This window comes from Pantherophis guttatus, chromosome 2, assembly GCF_059756535.1.
Source record: "Pantherophis guttatus breed Tessera chromosome 2, ASM5975653v1, whole genome shotgun sequence".
Classification (NCBI taxonomy): Eukaryota; Metazoa; Chordata; class Lepidosauria; order Squamata; family Colubridae; genus Pantherophis; species Pantherophis guttatus.
The window spans coordinates 167,604,301-167,623,204 of record NC_142064.1 but is presented as its reverse complement, the minus strand read 5'-3'; the positions used below and the strand labels follow the sequence as shown (position 1 = coordinate 167,623,204).

The 18,904-nt window shown below is 37.6% G+C and overlaps 1 protein-coding gene across 2 annotated transcripts in view; it reads right to left on the bottom strand.

Annotated features, from left to right (window-relative positions):
• TBCD (tubulin folding cofactor D) overlaps positions 1-18,904 on the bottom strand; it is a 146,906-nt gene that overhangs the window by 15,220 nt on the left and 112,782 nt on the right. For both annotated transcript variants that reach the window (XM_060688645.2, XM_060688646.2), the window contains exons 28-33: positions 18,541-18,656; positions 15,282-15,370; positions 12,907-13,047; positions 6,879-6,962; positions 6,173-6,331; positions 5,493-5,631 (exon numbers count right to left, since the gene is read on the bottom strand). In XM_060688645.2, coding sequence (XP_060544628.2) covers positions 5,493-5,631; positions 6,173-6,331; positions 6,879-6,962; positions 12,907-13,047; positions 15,282-15,370; positions 18,541-18,656 — 728 coding nt within the window. The remainder of the gene's footprint in view (positions 1-5,492; positions 5,632-6,172; positions 6,332-6,878; positions 6,963-12,906; positions 13,048-15,281; positions 15,371-18,540; positions 18,657-18,904) is intronic.

The following is an 18,904-nucleotide window of genomic DNA, read 5'->3' as shown; positions in this document are numbered from 1 at the left end:
CTAAGGGAGGAATTCCAGAAATAACCTCCCCCCCCCCACACACACTCTTGGTAGATTGCTAGATAGATCACTATGTGCAATGAAGCAAAGCTGAAGTGCTTCTCTATGTATTCATCACCACAATTGACTGGACCATCCTGTTCCCACCATCTAGAAAAGGTGTCCAGAGACTTCTGCTGAAGATTCAAGAGAATTTCTGGCACATAATTTCCAATGTTCCTGCAAAATATCTTACGTGCTCTGTGTACATGCTGCCAATGTCACATTTTTCATGAGAATGAAAAAGAGATGAATAAAGTGAAGGGAGAGGCACCCCTTGTGAATTAAAGAGAAATTGAACTAGGAAGAAATGGCTGGATCTGAGCCTGGAAACCCACTTCAGTGAAGAAATATGTATCTGAAGAACAGATTAAGGAACTCCAATCTGAATCTTGTCTAGCCAAAACCATGACCAAAAAAACCCCCTTACTATTATACAAGTTTAACAACATGTAACTGTAGGCTATGAGAGAAAAGTTACTTCTTAAAAAAACAGGTTGTCAAGGCCAGGTGGGGAAAGTTACTGTGTCCTATCTGGAGCTCTGGGGAAGTAGAATGGTAACCTTCAATAAACCCATGTAGCCCTACAATCTGTCTTTCTGTTCAGATACATCTTTTTTTAACAGGATGGGAAGTTATCTATCCAAATGAAGAACCTTTTCTTAAATATAACATCATCCAGATTTAGGAAGGCTTTTTTTTTTCAATTTCCAAGCTGGATATTTAGAATCAAGGAAACTCTTGCTCTACCAAGAGTATCTCCTTCCAAAAAGGACTTCAAAAACACAAATGGAGTAGGGTTTGATCTAAGAAACTTCTTTCAAAAAAGTTAAGAGGTAACCAGCTGTTTTCTTTAGATGTAAACAATACATAATAGGATTGCCACCACTCTGAAATAATTATTTAAAAATCTTGAGATTTTTCTTGTCTTAAAAATCTAACTAGCAATGCATCTGACTCATCTCTCTGATGCGGTTTCTGAAATAAGATTTCACCATAATGTCCAGAACACCTAGGCATATTTAGTGGCAGTCTAGCTATTCATAAAGCAATCTTATTTTAAAGAGTCACGGTCATATTGATCTGACTGAAATTCCAGTTCACTGATATTCTGTATTTCTTCAATAAGACCAAATCTGTTTTAAGGATCAGCTACCCAAATGAATAAAGAAACTGCCCAGAAAATGTGGATTGCTTGAGGTTTATTCTTGTTGGCTAGCAAAATGGTTGGCCTCCACCTTCCAGATTTGTAAAACAGCTGAACATAGAAAAGAAGACAGGATGAACTGAAAGAGGTAGACTATATTATAAAAAATAACTGGCAAGATATTATCATGCCCAGGAGCTTGGCTAATTGCCGGAAAGGGGGAAAATAATTTAGCTGAATGGTTTAAATTAGATTACATCTGATTTCCACACCTAAAAACAAGAAAAAATGTATTAAGTGGGCTGGAATTTTCCCCCCCAAATTTCTTGTTAGAAATGAATCCATGAACCACGAAGGTATATGGAACGCTCATTATGCTGTACTGTAGAAGCATAATAGCTTTACTGTCCAATATCTATATTACTATAAAGTCTGCATAAAAAAGCCCTGAAAAAACAGGTGATTACGCCATATCTGAGATTTAAGATCAGATTGAAATAGCACCAAAATTAATTTTTTTTATTTTATTCATATTTATATGTCCCCCTTCTCCCGAAGGACTCAGGGCGGCTCACAACAATAAAACAACAAAACAATAAATTAATGCTAAAATAATCCAATTAAAATCCCCAACAGTTAAAATTAAAAACTCCCAGAAGATCAGGAGATTTGCTGAAAAAGCCATGTCTTCAGGCCACCGTGGAAAGAACAGAGGTCGGGGGCCGTTCGGAGCTGAGTGGGTAATTCATTCCAGAGGGTCGGTGCAGCCACAGAGAACGCCCTCATCCTGGGCGCCACCAGCTGACATTGTCTGGCCGATGGCACCTGGAGGAAGGCAGCCCTATGTGAACGCACTGGGCAGTGGGAGGCCGGTAGGAGGTGATCCTGCAAGTACCCCGGGCCCATGCCATGTAGGGCTTTATAGGTAAGTACCAGCACCTTGAAGCGGATCCGAAGGACCACCGGCAACCAGTGCAGCTTGCGCATGAGAGGTGTAACACGGGAGTAATGGGAAGCTCCCATAACAACCCGCGCGGCCGCATTCTGGACCAGTTGGAGCCTCTGGGTGCACCACAAGGGCATAATTATAAAAAGAATTTACACAGTAGTTAAAAATTAAATAGATACATTAATTTAATTAAGTATAAAAAATTAAACATTTAAACCTAGGTAGCTTTAATTCTAAAGAAATAGTGCAATACTAAAAACAAATAGTAGACAAATATATATATATAGAGAGAGTCAGTTTGGTGTAGTGTTTAAGGCACCAGGCTAAAACCAGAAGACTTACTTCTAGTCCTCTGTTAGATGCAAAACCAGTTGAGTGACTTTGGGCTAACCATTCTCTCTCTGTCCTAAGAAAAGGGCCATGGCAAACCACTTCCGAAAATCTTGCCAAGAAAGCTTCAGGAACTAGTTCAGGCAGTTGCCAGGAGTCAACACTGATTCAAAGGCTTAAATTAAACAATAAGCAACATAAAAGCCAAAGATATCTATCACTAAGGCTTGTTCAAAAGCCAGAAAACCCAATCAGAGAAGCATTATGTACCTCAGAAGCAAACAAAAAAAGGTTTATGCCCAGATTTATTTATTTTTTTTAAAAAAAAAATTAGCTTCACCTAAAGCAGTAGTTCTTAAATGGGGGGGGGGGGTTATATCCTGAGAATACTGGAGCAATTTGGAACTGCTTGTTGTTGAATCAGTTTTGGACTTTGACTCTGCTCCGAGAGTTTTATTTTTCATGGCAATGGGGTTTTTTCCAGTTTTTTTTACAACCCGCCCCCCGCCCCCCATTATTTTTATAAATAACTCAGGGTGGAGAATGTACCTAATTCTTCCCAAAGTCACCCAGCTGGCTTCTGTGGCTAAGGTGGGACTAGAGTTCACCGTCTCCTGGCTTCTAGCCTGGTGTCTTAACTACTAGGTCAAATGGCTCACTTGTTAGTAGATCTACTTTCATTCACATATTGCACATTCTTTAAGATCATCTATGCTATTTTGGGAATAACTGTTGAGGCTGCATTAACTATAATAAAAGTAAATTAGAATTTATTAAAATGATAAATTGGCATTTGATAGGTGGAGATTTGAACTCACAGCTTTGCACTTTTATAAAGCTAGTCATTCATACTACTAGGCTACATAGTGGTGGTCAACAGGAGAAAGCTTATTTATTCACCTAACTGTATTAGGTCATCTGACAGAAAGCAGAAAGAATACATAGTGGGGGATTCTTGAAAGGAAGAGTAATTCTACTTCCATTCAGCAAAATGGGCAGTTTTGCTGAATTAGCTTCTTCCTCCTAATTGTGTAACTCTAACATGCTTTTGACAGCAGCAGAAAGAAGGCTTCCAAAGATCTGCCAACCCCCCCTCCCTCTCCACCACTGCCCCCAGAGAATTGGAGCTTGCCACCTCTGGGTCCACAGAGGAGCTGTCTAAGCCAAGAGGTCAGAAAACATCCCCTGAGCCATTTTACCTCCGACCCACCCCACTGCTCTGAAAATCCGGGAGGGGGCTGGCTGAAGGTTCCCTGTCAAGAGTAGGAATATCTGAAGTGCATGTGCTGTGAGTTCTAGTCCCGACCTAGGCACAAAAAACTGGTTGGGTAACTTTGGACCAGTCACTCTCACAGCCCAACTCACCTCATAGGGTGGTTGTGGGAAAACAGGAGGAGGGAGAAGGGAGGAGTATTAGTTATGTTCACCACCCAAAAATAAAGATGGGGGGAAAAAAATCAATCAAACAAACAAACATTTCAATGCTCTCAATGAATGTTGTTTCAACTATTTGTGGACCAAAGCAAATTAAAAGAACAGCAAGACAGAAAGAGGGAGAGAAATGCTTTCTACATTCCCTACAATCTTTCAGAGGAGGAGGAGGAGGGAGAAAAAGGGAGAAGGGATAGAGAGCACTACAGGGGAAAATGTTGAGAAGACTGAGCTCGCTCTTAAAGAAGTCCAATCCTTCAAGATCAATCTGCTTCCCTTCCTGCACCTCCTTTCTATTCCGAAAATTAAAATCAGGAACTGGTCACTCTCTGTCTGCTCCATTTAGTGCCCTCCCAAGTAATGAATGCTCTTTGTGACGCTCAGGAGAAAAGAAGTTTTAATTTCTGTTGTACATTTTGCTGGTCATTAAGGATGTACAAACCATTCTATAGAAGGAACAGCTCATTTGGATGGTGTATGCCTCAAGTGAAGCTTGTATGATTCAGGTGCTTTGGTCTGTGTGAGGAACAAAATGTTTTGATCCTGTAGATCAGGCCTATCAAAGATGGCGGCCGGCGGGCTGGATAGGTCATGCGTAGGCCACGCCCAGCCCAGGTCTGCAAAGGCAAAAAACGTGGCTATATGTCATGATCCGGCCTGTGATGCGATCAGGTTTGACACCCACACTGTAGACAGATACATTTTTGTGCACTTTGGTACTGCACTGTTTCTAGATTATTTAAAATGCTGACACTACCTTAAAGCAGTACATCAAAATTGTGTTCCAGTCAAACTTGACTTCTAGTGACAAACGTGTGATTTTTTTCTTGATAACAATATAGAAATGGTTATGGGCTTCTTACAGATTTTATTTTATTTATTTATTTATTTTTTAAAAAAATATTCATTTGTTCATTCATTCTCCTCACTCTATACTACAGGTCTCAGATTTCTCCTGGAGACCTCCAATCTGAACATTTGCCAGGTCAGATCCTGCTTAGGTTTTTGAAACTAGCCAAGTTTGGTTAGGTGCTGATTTATTACCAATAACTAAATTCACATTACAAAGTATTCCAAAAGTTTTTTTAAAAATTCTTGCTGGAAGCCAAAGTTTCACAATAAAGCTTGGAGGGAGAGCACATGTTATAAATATCATTAAAACCAACAAGAGACTTATTAACAAATAACTCTCACTGATTTTAATGTGACCTAAATTTGTAAATGCCCCATATTAGCACGGCTTTAATTTTCAGGAAAAGGAATACTAGTTTCAGAAGGAATGTATGTTTGTGAATGTTTTTTGATATAGCTTAAAGTTTCTCTTATTTTTACTGACGTGTGCAACGCTACAGGATGAAAAAGTGGTCTGTAAGCAAAGTGGTGCCAACTACTTCAAGCATATTAAATCACAATAGATTACTACATCTTGGATATTCATACTTGTATTAATGGACCTGTATTCCTATTGATCAACAACTTGCTTCCAGAAATTGGCAGCCAACACTATTACCTCTTAAGTAATATTCTTAAAACATCCCTCCCGTATGTTAAGTAATAAAACTGTTCCAAACAAGTGGTAAGTTTTTATTCCCTTACTGTTGATTCAGTTAAGCCTCCAATTGATACAGTGAGGCCTGTCAGAATGTGGTAGCGATAGGACGCTAATCCCAAAAGCTGTGTGACTCGGGGGAAGGCCTGGGATGGAGCATTCCAATTGAAAGTTACCGCTTCTGACCTGTGAAAAACATTGAAACAAGTACAAAAGTAAACAAGTCACCCAAACTATCATTCATGGTTCTCTCTTCTTTTTTTTAAACTTAAAACTTGAATGCCAAAACGAAGAAATTGTTTTTGCTATTCAACAGAATAAATGTATCTTAAAAGCGTGCAGTATTATTTCACCATCTTAGGACATTTCTTTAAAGGTACAACTTAAAACAATACATTAGTGGTTTTTGCTGCCGTTTCGAGGCAAATCATGCTTCGAGTTGCAAAATATTCTGGATAGGGCAGCTCTATTGAAGTATGAATATACTACAAATGACTATTTAAAAGCCCTCGCTTGGAGGGAGCTGGAGGAGGATGTGAAACAGCTGAAGAGAAAGTGGATAAAGATTTCAATACTAATATCTCAAGACCCACTTGAGGTAGTTCCTCTTTTCAAAACAGATTTCCAGTCTAAGGTTACAGACATTTGCCTATAACCACAATTTAAATTGATGGATTTCTTTTCACATATACAGCCAAAGGTCTCTTATCCATTCAAGACTGATTACCTTGGAAATATCCTCTCCAAGTCTTCCCGATGGGGTATGTGTGGGACTGGAGGGTTATCAAAGTAAAGAAGGGTGAGGAACACAGATCCTGCATGAGCTCGAAATCGGTCAATTTTTTCAGCTGACTGTTGAGCCACAGAGCACATAATCCGCTTGGAACTGAAAGTTAAAACACCATTTAAAAGACAAATCCAAATCATACATTGCCGAGGTTATTTTTTATTTTTATTTTTTGCTTTGCCCTGAATAACCCTCCTCCAACACCAATCTTTCAGGCTTCTGCTAAGAATTCTTTCCAGAAAGGGGAAAAAAATGAATGGTTGTAAAAAAAGAAAAAAGCAGTATCATTATTTTTGCCACAAGGTTGAGGAACAACCCATTTAGGATACGTAGATCTCAGGTCTCTCAGCAGTTGCAGTGGGTAAGATTTGGAACAGGAAGACCCAAGATTAAATTGGTTACTGGGCAGCCATTGCTTCCCAATTCAACCTCTTTGAGAAGTTACAATCTGCATTCCTTGAGCCCAGACAGATGCAAGACAGGACCTGCTCAGGTCTTTCATTAACAATAGTGATGGGAGCAACTGATGGCAATCAATAGGGGTGACTCTTGCAGAAGCCTTTCCAGAAAAGGCTGATTACTTAACCCAAAACTGGTTACCGTAAATAATCCAAAGGCTGACATATAATGTTTGGAAAGTACATACACGTTTGCATCAATTAAGGCTGGCTCAGTCCTGGTTAACAACAGGGTTATTTCCATCAAACTCGTCATAGCAGCTTCTCTCACCCTGTCGAAGTAAGCAACCGCAGACATAATTTGCTAATGTTAATTTCTAGCAAGTTTCATATAAATTTATAAATACATCATGACTCTGTGATCAGAATAAAATGCTTTGGTGTGTACGTCATGCACATATTCAATAATGGCTCCAAGATGTTTTTGTTTGGGAAGATAAGAAAACTGAAGCAAAACAAATCAGAGTCAATCAGGCATACGAATTTTGCAGCCAAACCTCAAGGGAACTTTCTACATGCCATGTCTCTATTAATGCTCACCTCATTCATACTCATTTCAGTGAGCAGCTTTCAAAGAACATATATGAGTTTATATGCGTGGTGACTAAAAATAAGCAATAATTGAAGAAAGACAGTAACTCTTTCATGCAGAGGCATGAAATTCTCAGTTTCTAAAATAATGCTTACCCCAACCTTAAAGTTCAAGCATACAGTCTTCACTGTAGTTAGTCATCTTTATTAATTATACAAATTAATTTCAAAAGCACAAAATATACCCAGCTTCATTTTTGTTTTGCTTTCATTTTCCTAGAGCTTCTGAAGCACACTAGTAATTTGGTGTCACATCATCTATTTATGTTTTGGCTTTTTAAAATAAATCCCCCAATAGGTGTGTGAAGCATCTTTCATCCCAACATCCAAAGGGCAGGCTAAGAATTTCAACTCTGTTTGGTGACACTGCTTCACCACCATGCTTCCACCAGCCTTTGCACTATTGTGTTGGGCTGATGTACTGGCCACAACTCCTACTGGACAAAGATTTTTTTTTTTTGGAAGACTTAATTACATTGTATTAGATCTTTGTGGAACTAGATAGAATGTTGTGCTAATCAGTTATAGGTCAGTGTACCAAAATCAATCTCATCCATTTTGAAACCCCTCTATTTTTATTAAATAAATATATATGTTTACTGTGACTAAATGTAGTACATTTATGATCATGTCTTTACTTAGTTTTCAGACAAATAGGAAAGAGCTATTTAAAAGAAAGAGGCAGGCCCTGCCATCCGCTCACAATCTATATGACAAGACACAGAAAGGAATGGAGAAAAAAAAAAACAGTTCATTAAGGTCAGAAAGAACTGGAAAGCCATATGCTGGCATTCACAGGCAGTTACATGCAGATATGATTCTATCTTCCTGTGAAATGCTCATTGAAATATCAGTTTGTGGAACTTGTTCCTTTGAACGACTGATTCGAGGAACAAGAATCATAATCATATCACTGACTTCTGGAACCAGGATGTCCTGCCTTCAGCCATTCCAGATGTGGACTATCAACTAGGGCAGACTACAATATGTGGGCTGCAATATTCAGACAATGAGTAGATGGAAAAAAGAGTAAAGAAAGGTCTAGCACACTGCTGCCATCCAGCAATCTTCCAGAAGTTTGCAATCCAATCTAGGACATGATATTCTTATGTCCACTGGAACGGATTTGTTTCTGGCAAAGAAAACAAAGCAAGCTTTTTTCAGCTGCTCCTTTTTGGCTGAAATTGTGTACCAACCAGTGCTTTCCTTGCCACAATGTTTTTCCTGCAAGTACGGATCAGATATCGTGGCCCTAAATAACCTGAACTTTTCTCTAGATGTTCCTACTATCTGTATGGTAGTATGAAGAGAATGACCAGTCTTTTTAAACAGTAGATTCCCATTTCTGAAATATTTAGTTCATACACTTGTAACTATGTTCAACCTCCTGGAGAAAGCATTTTGTTTTCTAGACTTCTAAAACTGGAAATGGTAGCATTTTTTTTGTTTGTCAAATGAACAGATTATTATAGATCTATAGTTTATGTAGCTATATACACATTTACATTTACATTGAGCTGTAGTGGCACAGTAGTTAGAATGCAGTACTACAGGCTATTTTTGCTGACTGCCAGCAGTTTGGCTGCCAACAGTTTGACAGTTCGAATTTCACCAGCTCAAGGTTGACTTAGTCTTCCCTCCTTCTGAGGTCGGTAAAATTGTTGGGGGCCATATGCTGGCACTGTAAATCACTTAGAGAGGGCTATAAAGCACCGTAAAGTGGTATATACATAAATCTAAGTGCTATTGCTATTGCTACGTTAATTTGTATGCTTTTTTTATAACTTGTACTGCATTTTAAACATTTCTTAATGCTTTATTAGCATCCGAAGAATATAAATCTAGGTTGAACGGGCAAAATACATATTTATTCATTCTGCAAGGTTGGCATCCCTTATGGATAGGACTATGGGATTGTATAACGCTTCAAAGCAATTTAAAGAAAACACTTTGGATCTTGCACAAATGCAACATGCAAATATTTAAGGTTGCCAATGTCCTTCTTTCAGACTTCCACGAAATCTGAAAAAAAGATACAAATTATATAGCTCTTTTCATGAATAGCGAAAATTGCTCTGCTAGGCAAGGTCCAAAGCACTTCTTCCCAATAATTTTCGATCCATATATTACCCTAACTGAATCATTTTTTAGTATTTCTTAGATTTTTTTTTAAACAGAGGAAATTCTACATTTTTGCAATATTAGGAAGGAGTCAAAGACTTCTTACATGGCCCTGCTTTTTTACAGATGGATACACACTCATTCTGTTAAATCAGGGGTCAGCAACCTGCGGCTCTGGAGCCGCATGTGACTCTTTCATCCCTCTGCTGAGGCCCTGTTGCTCAAAATATGCATTACAACCACCAATGTGTGATACCCACCAGCATGCGATTTATTAAACTTTTCGACCCCCAGTAGGCCAACCATGGATAAATCCAAGAAAAGAAAAGTTTCAGAAGAAAACAGAAAGTTTAATTCAACTACATATGCTAGTTTTGTGGCCGCTCAAGAAATAGTCAGGCACGGGAAGGGTTTTGTGGCTCCCGGTGTTTTCTTTTCTGTGGGAAATGTGTCCAAATGGCTCTTTGAGTGTTTAAGGTTGCAGACCCCTGTGTTAAATTAACAATGCATCTCACAACCAATCTCATATGTACACACAAAATCTAGATAACCTCATATGGGGAAAAAACTATTTTTCACATATTCTAGGCTTTATGCTATTTATGGGAAACATTCAATAGCCCAAATAAGATATCACTACAAGCAAACAATTGAATCAATACAATATCTATATATTCTTCCTATCAAATATTAAAAGTATTAAAAATTTCCAACAACAATTATTACAGGCTATCCAAAATGTTCCCATGTATGTATGTATTTATTTAGAAAATCTATATAGCTGCTTACTCGCTCATACCAATTCTAGGCAGCTTAGATATGAACAATAGAAGCCAAATTCTAATTAACTAGGAAAAGTTACAGCTGCAGGATGATATTGCTATATTAATCATCAGTCCTTCTCCTGATGCTAATTTTCTGCAGTGAAATATGCCATCAACAAAGAAAAGAACCCCTTTGAGCAAATCTAACCAGGTCTCCTTGCTTGTCCAAATCAAGCAAGAGAAGACACCTTCTTCAGAAGAAATCCTTTTCAAGGACCGAATCACACTATGTGCAACTAGGTAAAGATTTGGTTGCTTCTTCATGCAGATCAACCTCCTATGTATTCACGTAATCAAGCTAGAACCTGGCATTAGATGGCTTTAATTCTGGGCATTCGTTAATTAATTGACTATTGAAAGGCAATTTTAATGTAGAATTTAAAAGTAATTCTGTTTTAGTACTAGTGACAACAGTGAAAATGGATTATTGAATAAGAGAATGAAAAGGTAATGAAAGACACAGAAAAGATAGCAAAGGTGCACCCAGAAAGATGTTTTGGAGAACAGAAAAATGTGCATTGTAATAGTGAATGGATGCATTTTTCTGCAAAATGATCTACTGAACACCTCACCTGATCTGTTGTTACACTGCCAGTTTTATAACTCATTCCCAAGAAATTTATCTGTATCACAACACGGCAACACGTTATGCATTTTTGACTTTTTTACAGAAAATTCAAAGTAATGAATATGTAAATAAGAATTAGCCTACTGGGTTTCTGTCTCCATTTCCCTGCACAAGCATGTACACACGTGCGCACTCATACACCCACACAGAGAGCAATTAGACCACTTTCAATCAAAGAACCCTTTTTCACACATCTTGCTCTTAAGGTTTTTATATTTAACACCTGTAGACAGAATTTGGACAAGTCCCAGCAAACAGTCTGTCAAAAGGAATGTTAAGTTTGCATATGGAAAATACAGTTTGTTAGCTTTCCCACGAATCCTTTAAAAAAAAAATAATCAAAGCTTCATGTACATTCCTATTCCTTTTGGACTTTTTTTTTTCCCACTGGAGCAGACACACACCTCAGAAAGTATTTTCCCAAGAGTACCCGCGCATTCAATTCCCCTTCCAACCCATTGAGTACGTAGCATTTGGACTCTGAAAAAGGTTTGAGAGCTTAAAGAAGAAGCTTTGAGCTAGTGGGGTTTGACTATCTGGTCAGAGGTAAGAGATATATTATTTAGCATAGAAACAGAAATGCTTTGAAACATTCAAATTTAATATTTCTGTCCTGAAATAAGTATAAATTCTCAAATAAGCATGACTATAAATTTGTATCTATGTTTATTTTAGAATTAATAATTCAGGATATATAAATTCTAGAATAAACATGGATACAAATTTGTGAATACATCGTTGGAATCTCTGTTATATTTTCCTAAAACGTTAAATATTCTGGAAAGGGATAGCAGAGAAAATATTCCTTTCTTAAGTAACTCCACATTCTTACTTAATACTACCCCTCTACCTACAACAACTTTCTGTAGGTTTTTTCTTTCTGATCAAATAGTAGCAGAAGGAAACATTTACAGCAGTAAGCTATAACTGCCCTAATATGATTTGGGGCCCCAAAACTAAAGTTGCCTTTAAAAAATAAACAATAAGTAAAATCTAAATATGGATTTCCCACTACCATTATGTCTTCAATCACTCATTGCATATTTATGCTATGCTATCTTTGAATTTGGTTACATTCTGAAGCTACAAATTATACGCTCAATTCTTTCTACATTCTTTCACAGAAGTTTCTTTAGCATGTAAGCATGAAATATGCCAGAAAATATTTTTAATTGATTGGTTTAAGGATACATGCAGCAATTTAAAACAAAAAATAGTTCACTTTTTTGTGTGCTGCAATGAAAAGTTGCACAAAACCTATTTCTTTAATTTTAAAACTCCTTAATTTAAATATCTTGGCTCTCCATAATTAACAATAAAAATAATACACTGTCTTGTTCAAGTTGAGCTCAACTTTTGGTGATTTCATGGTCACATGAAAATCCAAATAGTTGGCCAAATAGTTTCCTTGGCAGCACTAGAGGAATGGTTTGCCACTGTCTTCTTTCAGGTTATAATTTTGATTTCCCAAGCTAGTCTATAAGAGCCTTTGGAGTCTCCCATCAAAGTCCTCACAAGGTCTGACTTTGTTTTGTTTTGTGCAACTAGGCAAAGTTATGCAATACAATTTAATAATAGGAAAATTCAAATGTTCATGTAAAACAAATTCACTTTTTGTTAAGCTATGAGTACAAATGGTTAGACATTCCATGTTTTTATTTATGTCAAAATAAAACTTTGTGGTTTGTAGATAATAGAGATAATGAAAAGCAGTTGCTCTTTAAAATAATGTGTGCAAAATGTGGCTTGTAAGAAGTAGCAATGTAAGAAGCGAAAGAGTCTAACTGTTGATACAACTACACCCTCTGCTGTTTAATTACCATAATGGAATATCAGAACAGCTAATCTGTTCTTTTAGAGTGAAATAAAACTAATTTTTTTGAATTAAACTAAGTGACAATTAAAAATAAACATTTGGAAGGTTTCTCATGGAAGAAAGCCTCAAAAGTAAGTAAAAGTCTTAGTAAGATGCCACATTTTCTCTGACTCTATCATTTTTGCTTTGCATTATAGAACAAATCTGGGACTTTATCAAGACCACATTCATCTTACCATGCTCCAACATCGCCTCGGCTGTCTGTTGTGTAATCATTCAGACCATCCAACAATATGTTGTATATCTCTGTAACGTTACTTTTACACACAAATTCATTTGGTGATCCTTCTCCATTCACCCCTACTGTCAAGCAAACTCTAAAGACAGAAGGAAGAAAGCTAATTATTATAATCATATAATATTAAAAAAATAACATTTGTGCATTAACAAATTTCTGCTTAACCCAATAAATAACTGAATATCTTAATACCACCTATTAATCAAAATGTAAGTAATGCATCTTACAAGTAGTCCTTGACTTATGTCCATTCATATAACAATGGTTCAGAGTTACAACAATGCTGAAAAAAAGTGACTTAGGGCCTGATCTCGAAGTTGTGACAATTGCACTACCTCTCCAGTCACATGCATGCTATTTGGCACTTGGCAACCAACTCACATTTACGACCACAACTAGGATAGTTGCAATATCCTACAGTCATGCGATTGTGATTTGCAACCCTCCAGATGGCTTTCAGCCAGCAAAGTCAATGGGAGAAGCTGGGTTCACGTTACTGTTTGATTTACTTAATGAACATGTGATTCACTTAACAACCATGGCGATTAACTTAATTATGTGATAAAAATGGTGGCAAAATCTGGTTGAGTCACCTGATGACTCGCTTAACAACAACATCACTTAACAACTGAATTTCTGGACCCAATTTTGGTCATTAAGTCAAGGACTACCTTGATATTATAAAAGTTTAGTCGATAGATAGATAGATAGATAGATAGATAGATAGATATCGAAAGATAGATATAGAGTTATAGATAGAGATAGATAAGAGTTATAGATAGAGATAGATAGATGATAGATAGAGATAGCTAGATAGAGTTATATCTACCTACCTACCTACCTACCTACCTACCTACCTACCTACCTACCTATCTATCTATCTATCTATCTAGAGAGAATTAGTTTTGGTATGTTATGTAGAATTAACTACAGATTGGGAGGGGAAGGCAAGGGAACATATTGCTCAGGTGATTGTAATATTCTCCTAGCCAAGGTTTTTTTTATACCTAATGACATAGAGAAAGACCTGAGTACAATGGGAAATTTAGAGGGAATCATTCCATCAGCATTTCAGCTTGCTCCTGAGTGACAAGTTGTTCAGTAGTTTTACATAAAAAGGTGATGTTTTACTAGTCCCTTAGGTCTTATGATCTCTAACGGGTTGAAAGTTACAGGACATGCAAGTACTTTTGTCATTTACAATGGATATTTAACAAAGCAGTAAGCAATTACCTCTACTAACAAGTTACCACTGGAAGCAAAGCAGGGAGTCCTGGAGAAAATCCCACTGGCAAAGATTATGGCTTGTTTGAGAGGCACAATTTCCATCGTCACTCCCTACGTATCATGTTACAGGGCCCACTTTTTGCAGGGTTTCCCCCACAGATTACAGAATTCATTCTACATAGTTTATACCAGTTCTTCCCAAACTGTGAGATAACTTCCTTTGGGGAAGTATAGAGTCCAGGGGAAGTGTGAAAAGTCTTTTAATTTATTAAATTTAGATGCCACCCATCTCACTATTGAAGCGACTGGGTGGCTTACAAAATGATAAAAAGTTGTATGTAGTTGCCTATTTTAACATCTAAACCAAGAAGAAGAGATACAGGTAGTCCTTGATTTAGGATTGAGTCCGAAATTTCTGTTGTTAAGTGAGACATTTGTTAAGTGAATCACTGTAGTTGATAAATTCGTAATCTGGTTGTTAAGTGAATCTGGCTTCCCCATTAAGGTCACAAGTGTTCATGTGACCCCGGGACACAGCAATGGTCATAAGCATGAACCAGTTGCCAAGCATCTGAATTTTGATCACATGACCATGGGGATGCTACAAAAGTTCTAACTGTGAAAAATGGTCATAAATAACTTTTTCCAGTGCTGTTGTAACTTTGAATGGTCACTAAATGAACTATTGTAAGTGGAGGACTACCTGTACTTCTGAGTATGTAAAAAATTGACTTGCAGATGAAAATCCTAAGATTACATTGTTAACAGCCAGATTTTTAACTACGGCTATAAAAACAAGGCTTTTAGTAACAAATCAATACTGAGGTTTTAACCCTATTATGTATTATTTATTAAATATTTTATTTCATAAATTGTTTTATCCAATGCCAAGTTCAGTTTATATTCGTAACTTGCTTTTAAGCCTTTTGGCCATAATAAAATTGACTGAGGTTCTTACCACTTTTATTAAGTTTTGCCTGACAAAAAAAAATGGCAAGAGGCATATTTATATATTTATTTATGTAAATTAATTCACAGTATTATATTCTTAACTACTAGGTACATGAAATAGAAAGGATTACATACTTTGCAACAGCTTTTAGGCCATCTCTTCTGGATTCAGCAAAACTCACACCTCCAGAAACCGACGTGGCTTTTTTCAAAGCATCTAAAACCTCGAAGGATAAAAGAAAATCCAAACACTAAACCAGTACTGGACTATGTTTCTCATAAAGTATTAGGCAGAATAATGGAGATGAAGCCGTTACAATAAAGTGGGTCAGAGAAGAAAAATGGAAGATGGTAATGAAAATATGTAGTAGTTTTGCACATTACAAAGCAGACATTTCATGTGGTTTATTAGAGGTGTGCATTACATTCAGTCAGATATCAAGGCTGGTTTTCATTTACAAGGGTGACAAGACAAGCCTAAACCTGTCCCGTTTCAGTTCTGTATCTCCATGGAGTTTGGCTTCCGTGAAGCTCCAGCACATTGCAAAAGACGGATTAGCAGCACTTTCACATATACCCTAACACACAAGTCATTCACGGAAAGAGCAAGAGGAGGATTACTGGATTCAGTAATCTAGCCAGCCTGCCCCTGAATCAAACTGATTCTAATAATCAGGCCCCATTGGATGTTTATCTCAATGGATCTTGCCGAATGAGTCTTGTTTATATTTTGTTCCACCTTGCTGATGCCTATTCCATCTTTCTGAGTGGATTGTACAATAATATTTTGTGATCTGTTTTGACTGGTTGCTTTGGCCATACGATCTAGTTTTCAAAAGTGAACCTTTTATTACTTCCACCTCAACCACTGATAAGCCAACTGTGCTTTATTTAAGAAATGTCATAATTCTTTACAAGCAACTTTTTTATGTACAAAAATAGTTAATCTGTCTGAAATTTCACATTGATATTCTCAAAATCCATGACATTTTGTCTTGAAACCACCAAATACTTACAGTGATCATCACCACTGTTAGGGTTTATAAGCTATATAGTTCCCAACTTCTATGAAATCTGTTATCCTGCAGCCATTCAAATCAGGATCTATACCACTATCTATACTCTCCTAGAATCAATCCATCAGCCACATAGTGGTAACTTTTGCAATGGTCTCTTTTCTGAATTGGCAGTGGTGGCTTCTCCTTTGAGATTGTCCTTGCAGACCCTCAAATACCCAACCTCCACATAGTGCTGAGCAATAAGTGGGAGCAGGGACAGGCCGATGATCCTCTGGGATATCCAATCTATATCCAGCAGCTGTCATCTGGCCCATCTCCCAATACCAGTACTCCCAGTACTCACACCCACTACTCCTGAATATAGAAGGATCAGCAGAATGTAACATTTGAACCTTCCCATTGCTTCAGCCAGTTCTATACTGAATAAGACAGGACTCTACTTAAAGACTTTTTGAACAATGTAAATTATGGATTTTGGCTGTATGTGCTGGAGAGTTGGTGCTTCGGGAACATAATGTGTGGCCCCCTCCCCTGATGAAAGGCAGGAAGCTGACAGTGACTCTCCAGTTTTTCCAAATCACTTTACTTGTAGTCACAATCTGGGCATTTGACACCCACAATGAGAACAATGGAGTGAAGATGGTAGTGGAGCTGAGCGATAGAGAGTGGAGTAGTAGTTGGGGGTCAGAGGATGTGGTGCCTGTTAGGGTGATATAGGGTAGAGAATAGTGTTGCATAAAATGAACTAATAGTTAGTATCCAGGAATGCTGGGTGCTAAAGAAGAAGCATCCCAAAGTTCTGATCAATGAACTGGAAAGATTATTGTGTGAACACAGGCTCTTTGTTTTGGGAGGGGTGAGGGAGACTTGTTTATTTAGGGGAATAAAAGACAAAAACATCTATCTTTTGCATAGTCAGATCACTTTATATTCATCTTAGTTCTTTGCAATGACCCTTCACTGCAGGAAGAAGAACTCATTTGACTAATCTGCTCTAGATTCCCAATGGACCCTGTTGGGTTTCAGTAAGATTTTGGGGATATTTCTGAGGCTCTGATGCATAGTTCACCTGAGGCCCTTTTGACTGACTGGAACAGGATGCCAGGACAGTGTCAGGGGGATCAAATTGCACTCTGGTAGCCTCTCTATAAGCAAATCCCATAGACATACCCAGAAAAAAAGATGCCTAGAGAGTGCCTCTGAAAATAAACAAGTAAATCTGATCAAATACTTCTTTAAGCATTTCTTGAGAGAGATCCAGTTCTTAAAAGAAATTGTCATTTCTCAAGAAATCTTTCCTAGATACAAAAGAGTAAACTCTCTGGTGTCCAATATTCCCTTTTTTGGGGTAAGATTATCAAGAGTGGCTGTGCAACTACGGAAGAGTCTGGATGATAACATATTATCTGGACTCCTTCCAGATGGATTACAGACTGAGATATAGCACTCAGATAGTGCTGATTACATTTACAGATGACTTTTGGCAGGACTAGGATGGAGATGCATGCACCCTAGGCAACCTTGAACTTGAGTTCTCAGCGCCTGCTGGAAGAGCAGTTGGCAGCCACGGCAGGAAAGCCTTTGCACAAATCATCTTATCTGCTAACTGAGCCCACTCATGGTCTTTGATGTCCTCCTTCTATCCCTCCCTCCCCACCCCCTTTCTCTCTCTCTCTCTCTCTCTCTCTCTCTCTCTCTCTCTCTCTCTCTCTCTCTCTCTCTCTCTCACACACACACACACACACACACACACACACACACACACACACACCTCAACTACCACAATATGAATCACATGGGACTGTCTTGAAAACCACCTAGAAGGTGCAACTAAGCCAGAATCCAGTGGCATGAGTAACTATGGATGAGATTTCATAATTAACCATGTCACATAGCTGTTTCACAAACAGCCCTGGCTCCTTATAAGCTTCTGGGACAATTCAAAGCTCTGTTTATCCTTTCTAAAGCCCTTCATGGCACAGAACTAGTTACTTGCAAGACCATCTGTCTCTAACTGTCTCTGCTCAATCTATGAGATCCAGCAGATTATTCATGCTTTTGATCTCTTCCACAAAACAATGCCTTCCAGTAGCTGTTGTGTTTCTTCAAATTGTAAATTTCCCAAATTAGACAGACATCCAATAAATAAATACGTGATTCCTTGATATCCAGATGTAAATGTGAGATAATGTTGAGATTTCACCATTAGTCTTAATTGACAATGGAGACCAAATGAAAAGTAGCAGAAATCTGGTTATACATTGGCAATATAATCTATTTTATGTTTAATGAAGCAATCACGAATCATTAAAATACTGTTTTAAAAATACTTGAAAACTGTTATAAAACATTCTACCCTGCACCTTAGCTCTCACCTCCTGGAGTTTGCCTTTTAGAAGGAACTTCGGAAGGGCACCTATGGCTAGAGAAAAACCACAGCGAATCATTTCCTCATGGCTTTGAAGGCCTGAAATGTATTGCACCACCAAATCTGAAAAACATAAGTCACTGTCTGAGTAATTAAAACTCCAGAAACAATGCTTTACAGCATTAAAATAACTACTGATTATTCTTGAGGGAGGGTGATGATTAAACAATTGAAAATTGTTTATGTAATATTCCGTATATATTGTATTACTAATATTTCTTATATCCAAAAACCTTCAAAAGTTTTATTATGACAATGTTTTGACAACAGAGCATGAGAGTAAGCACCACAAGATGGCACGAGTCCATTTT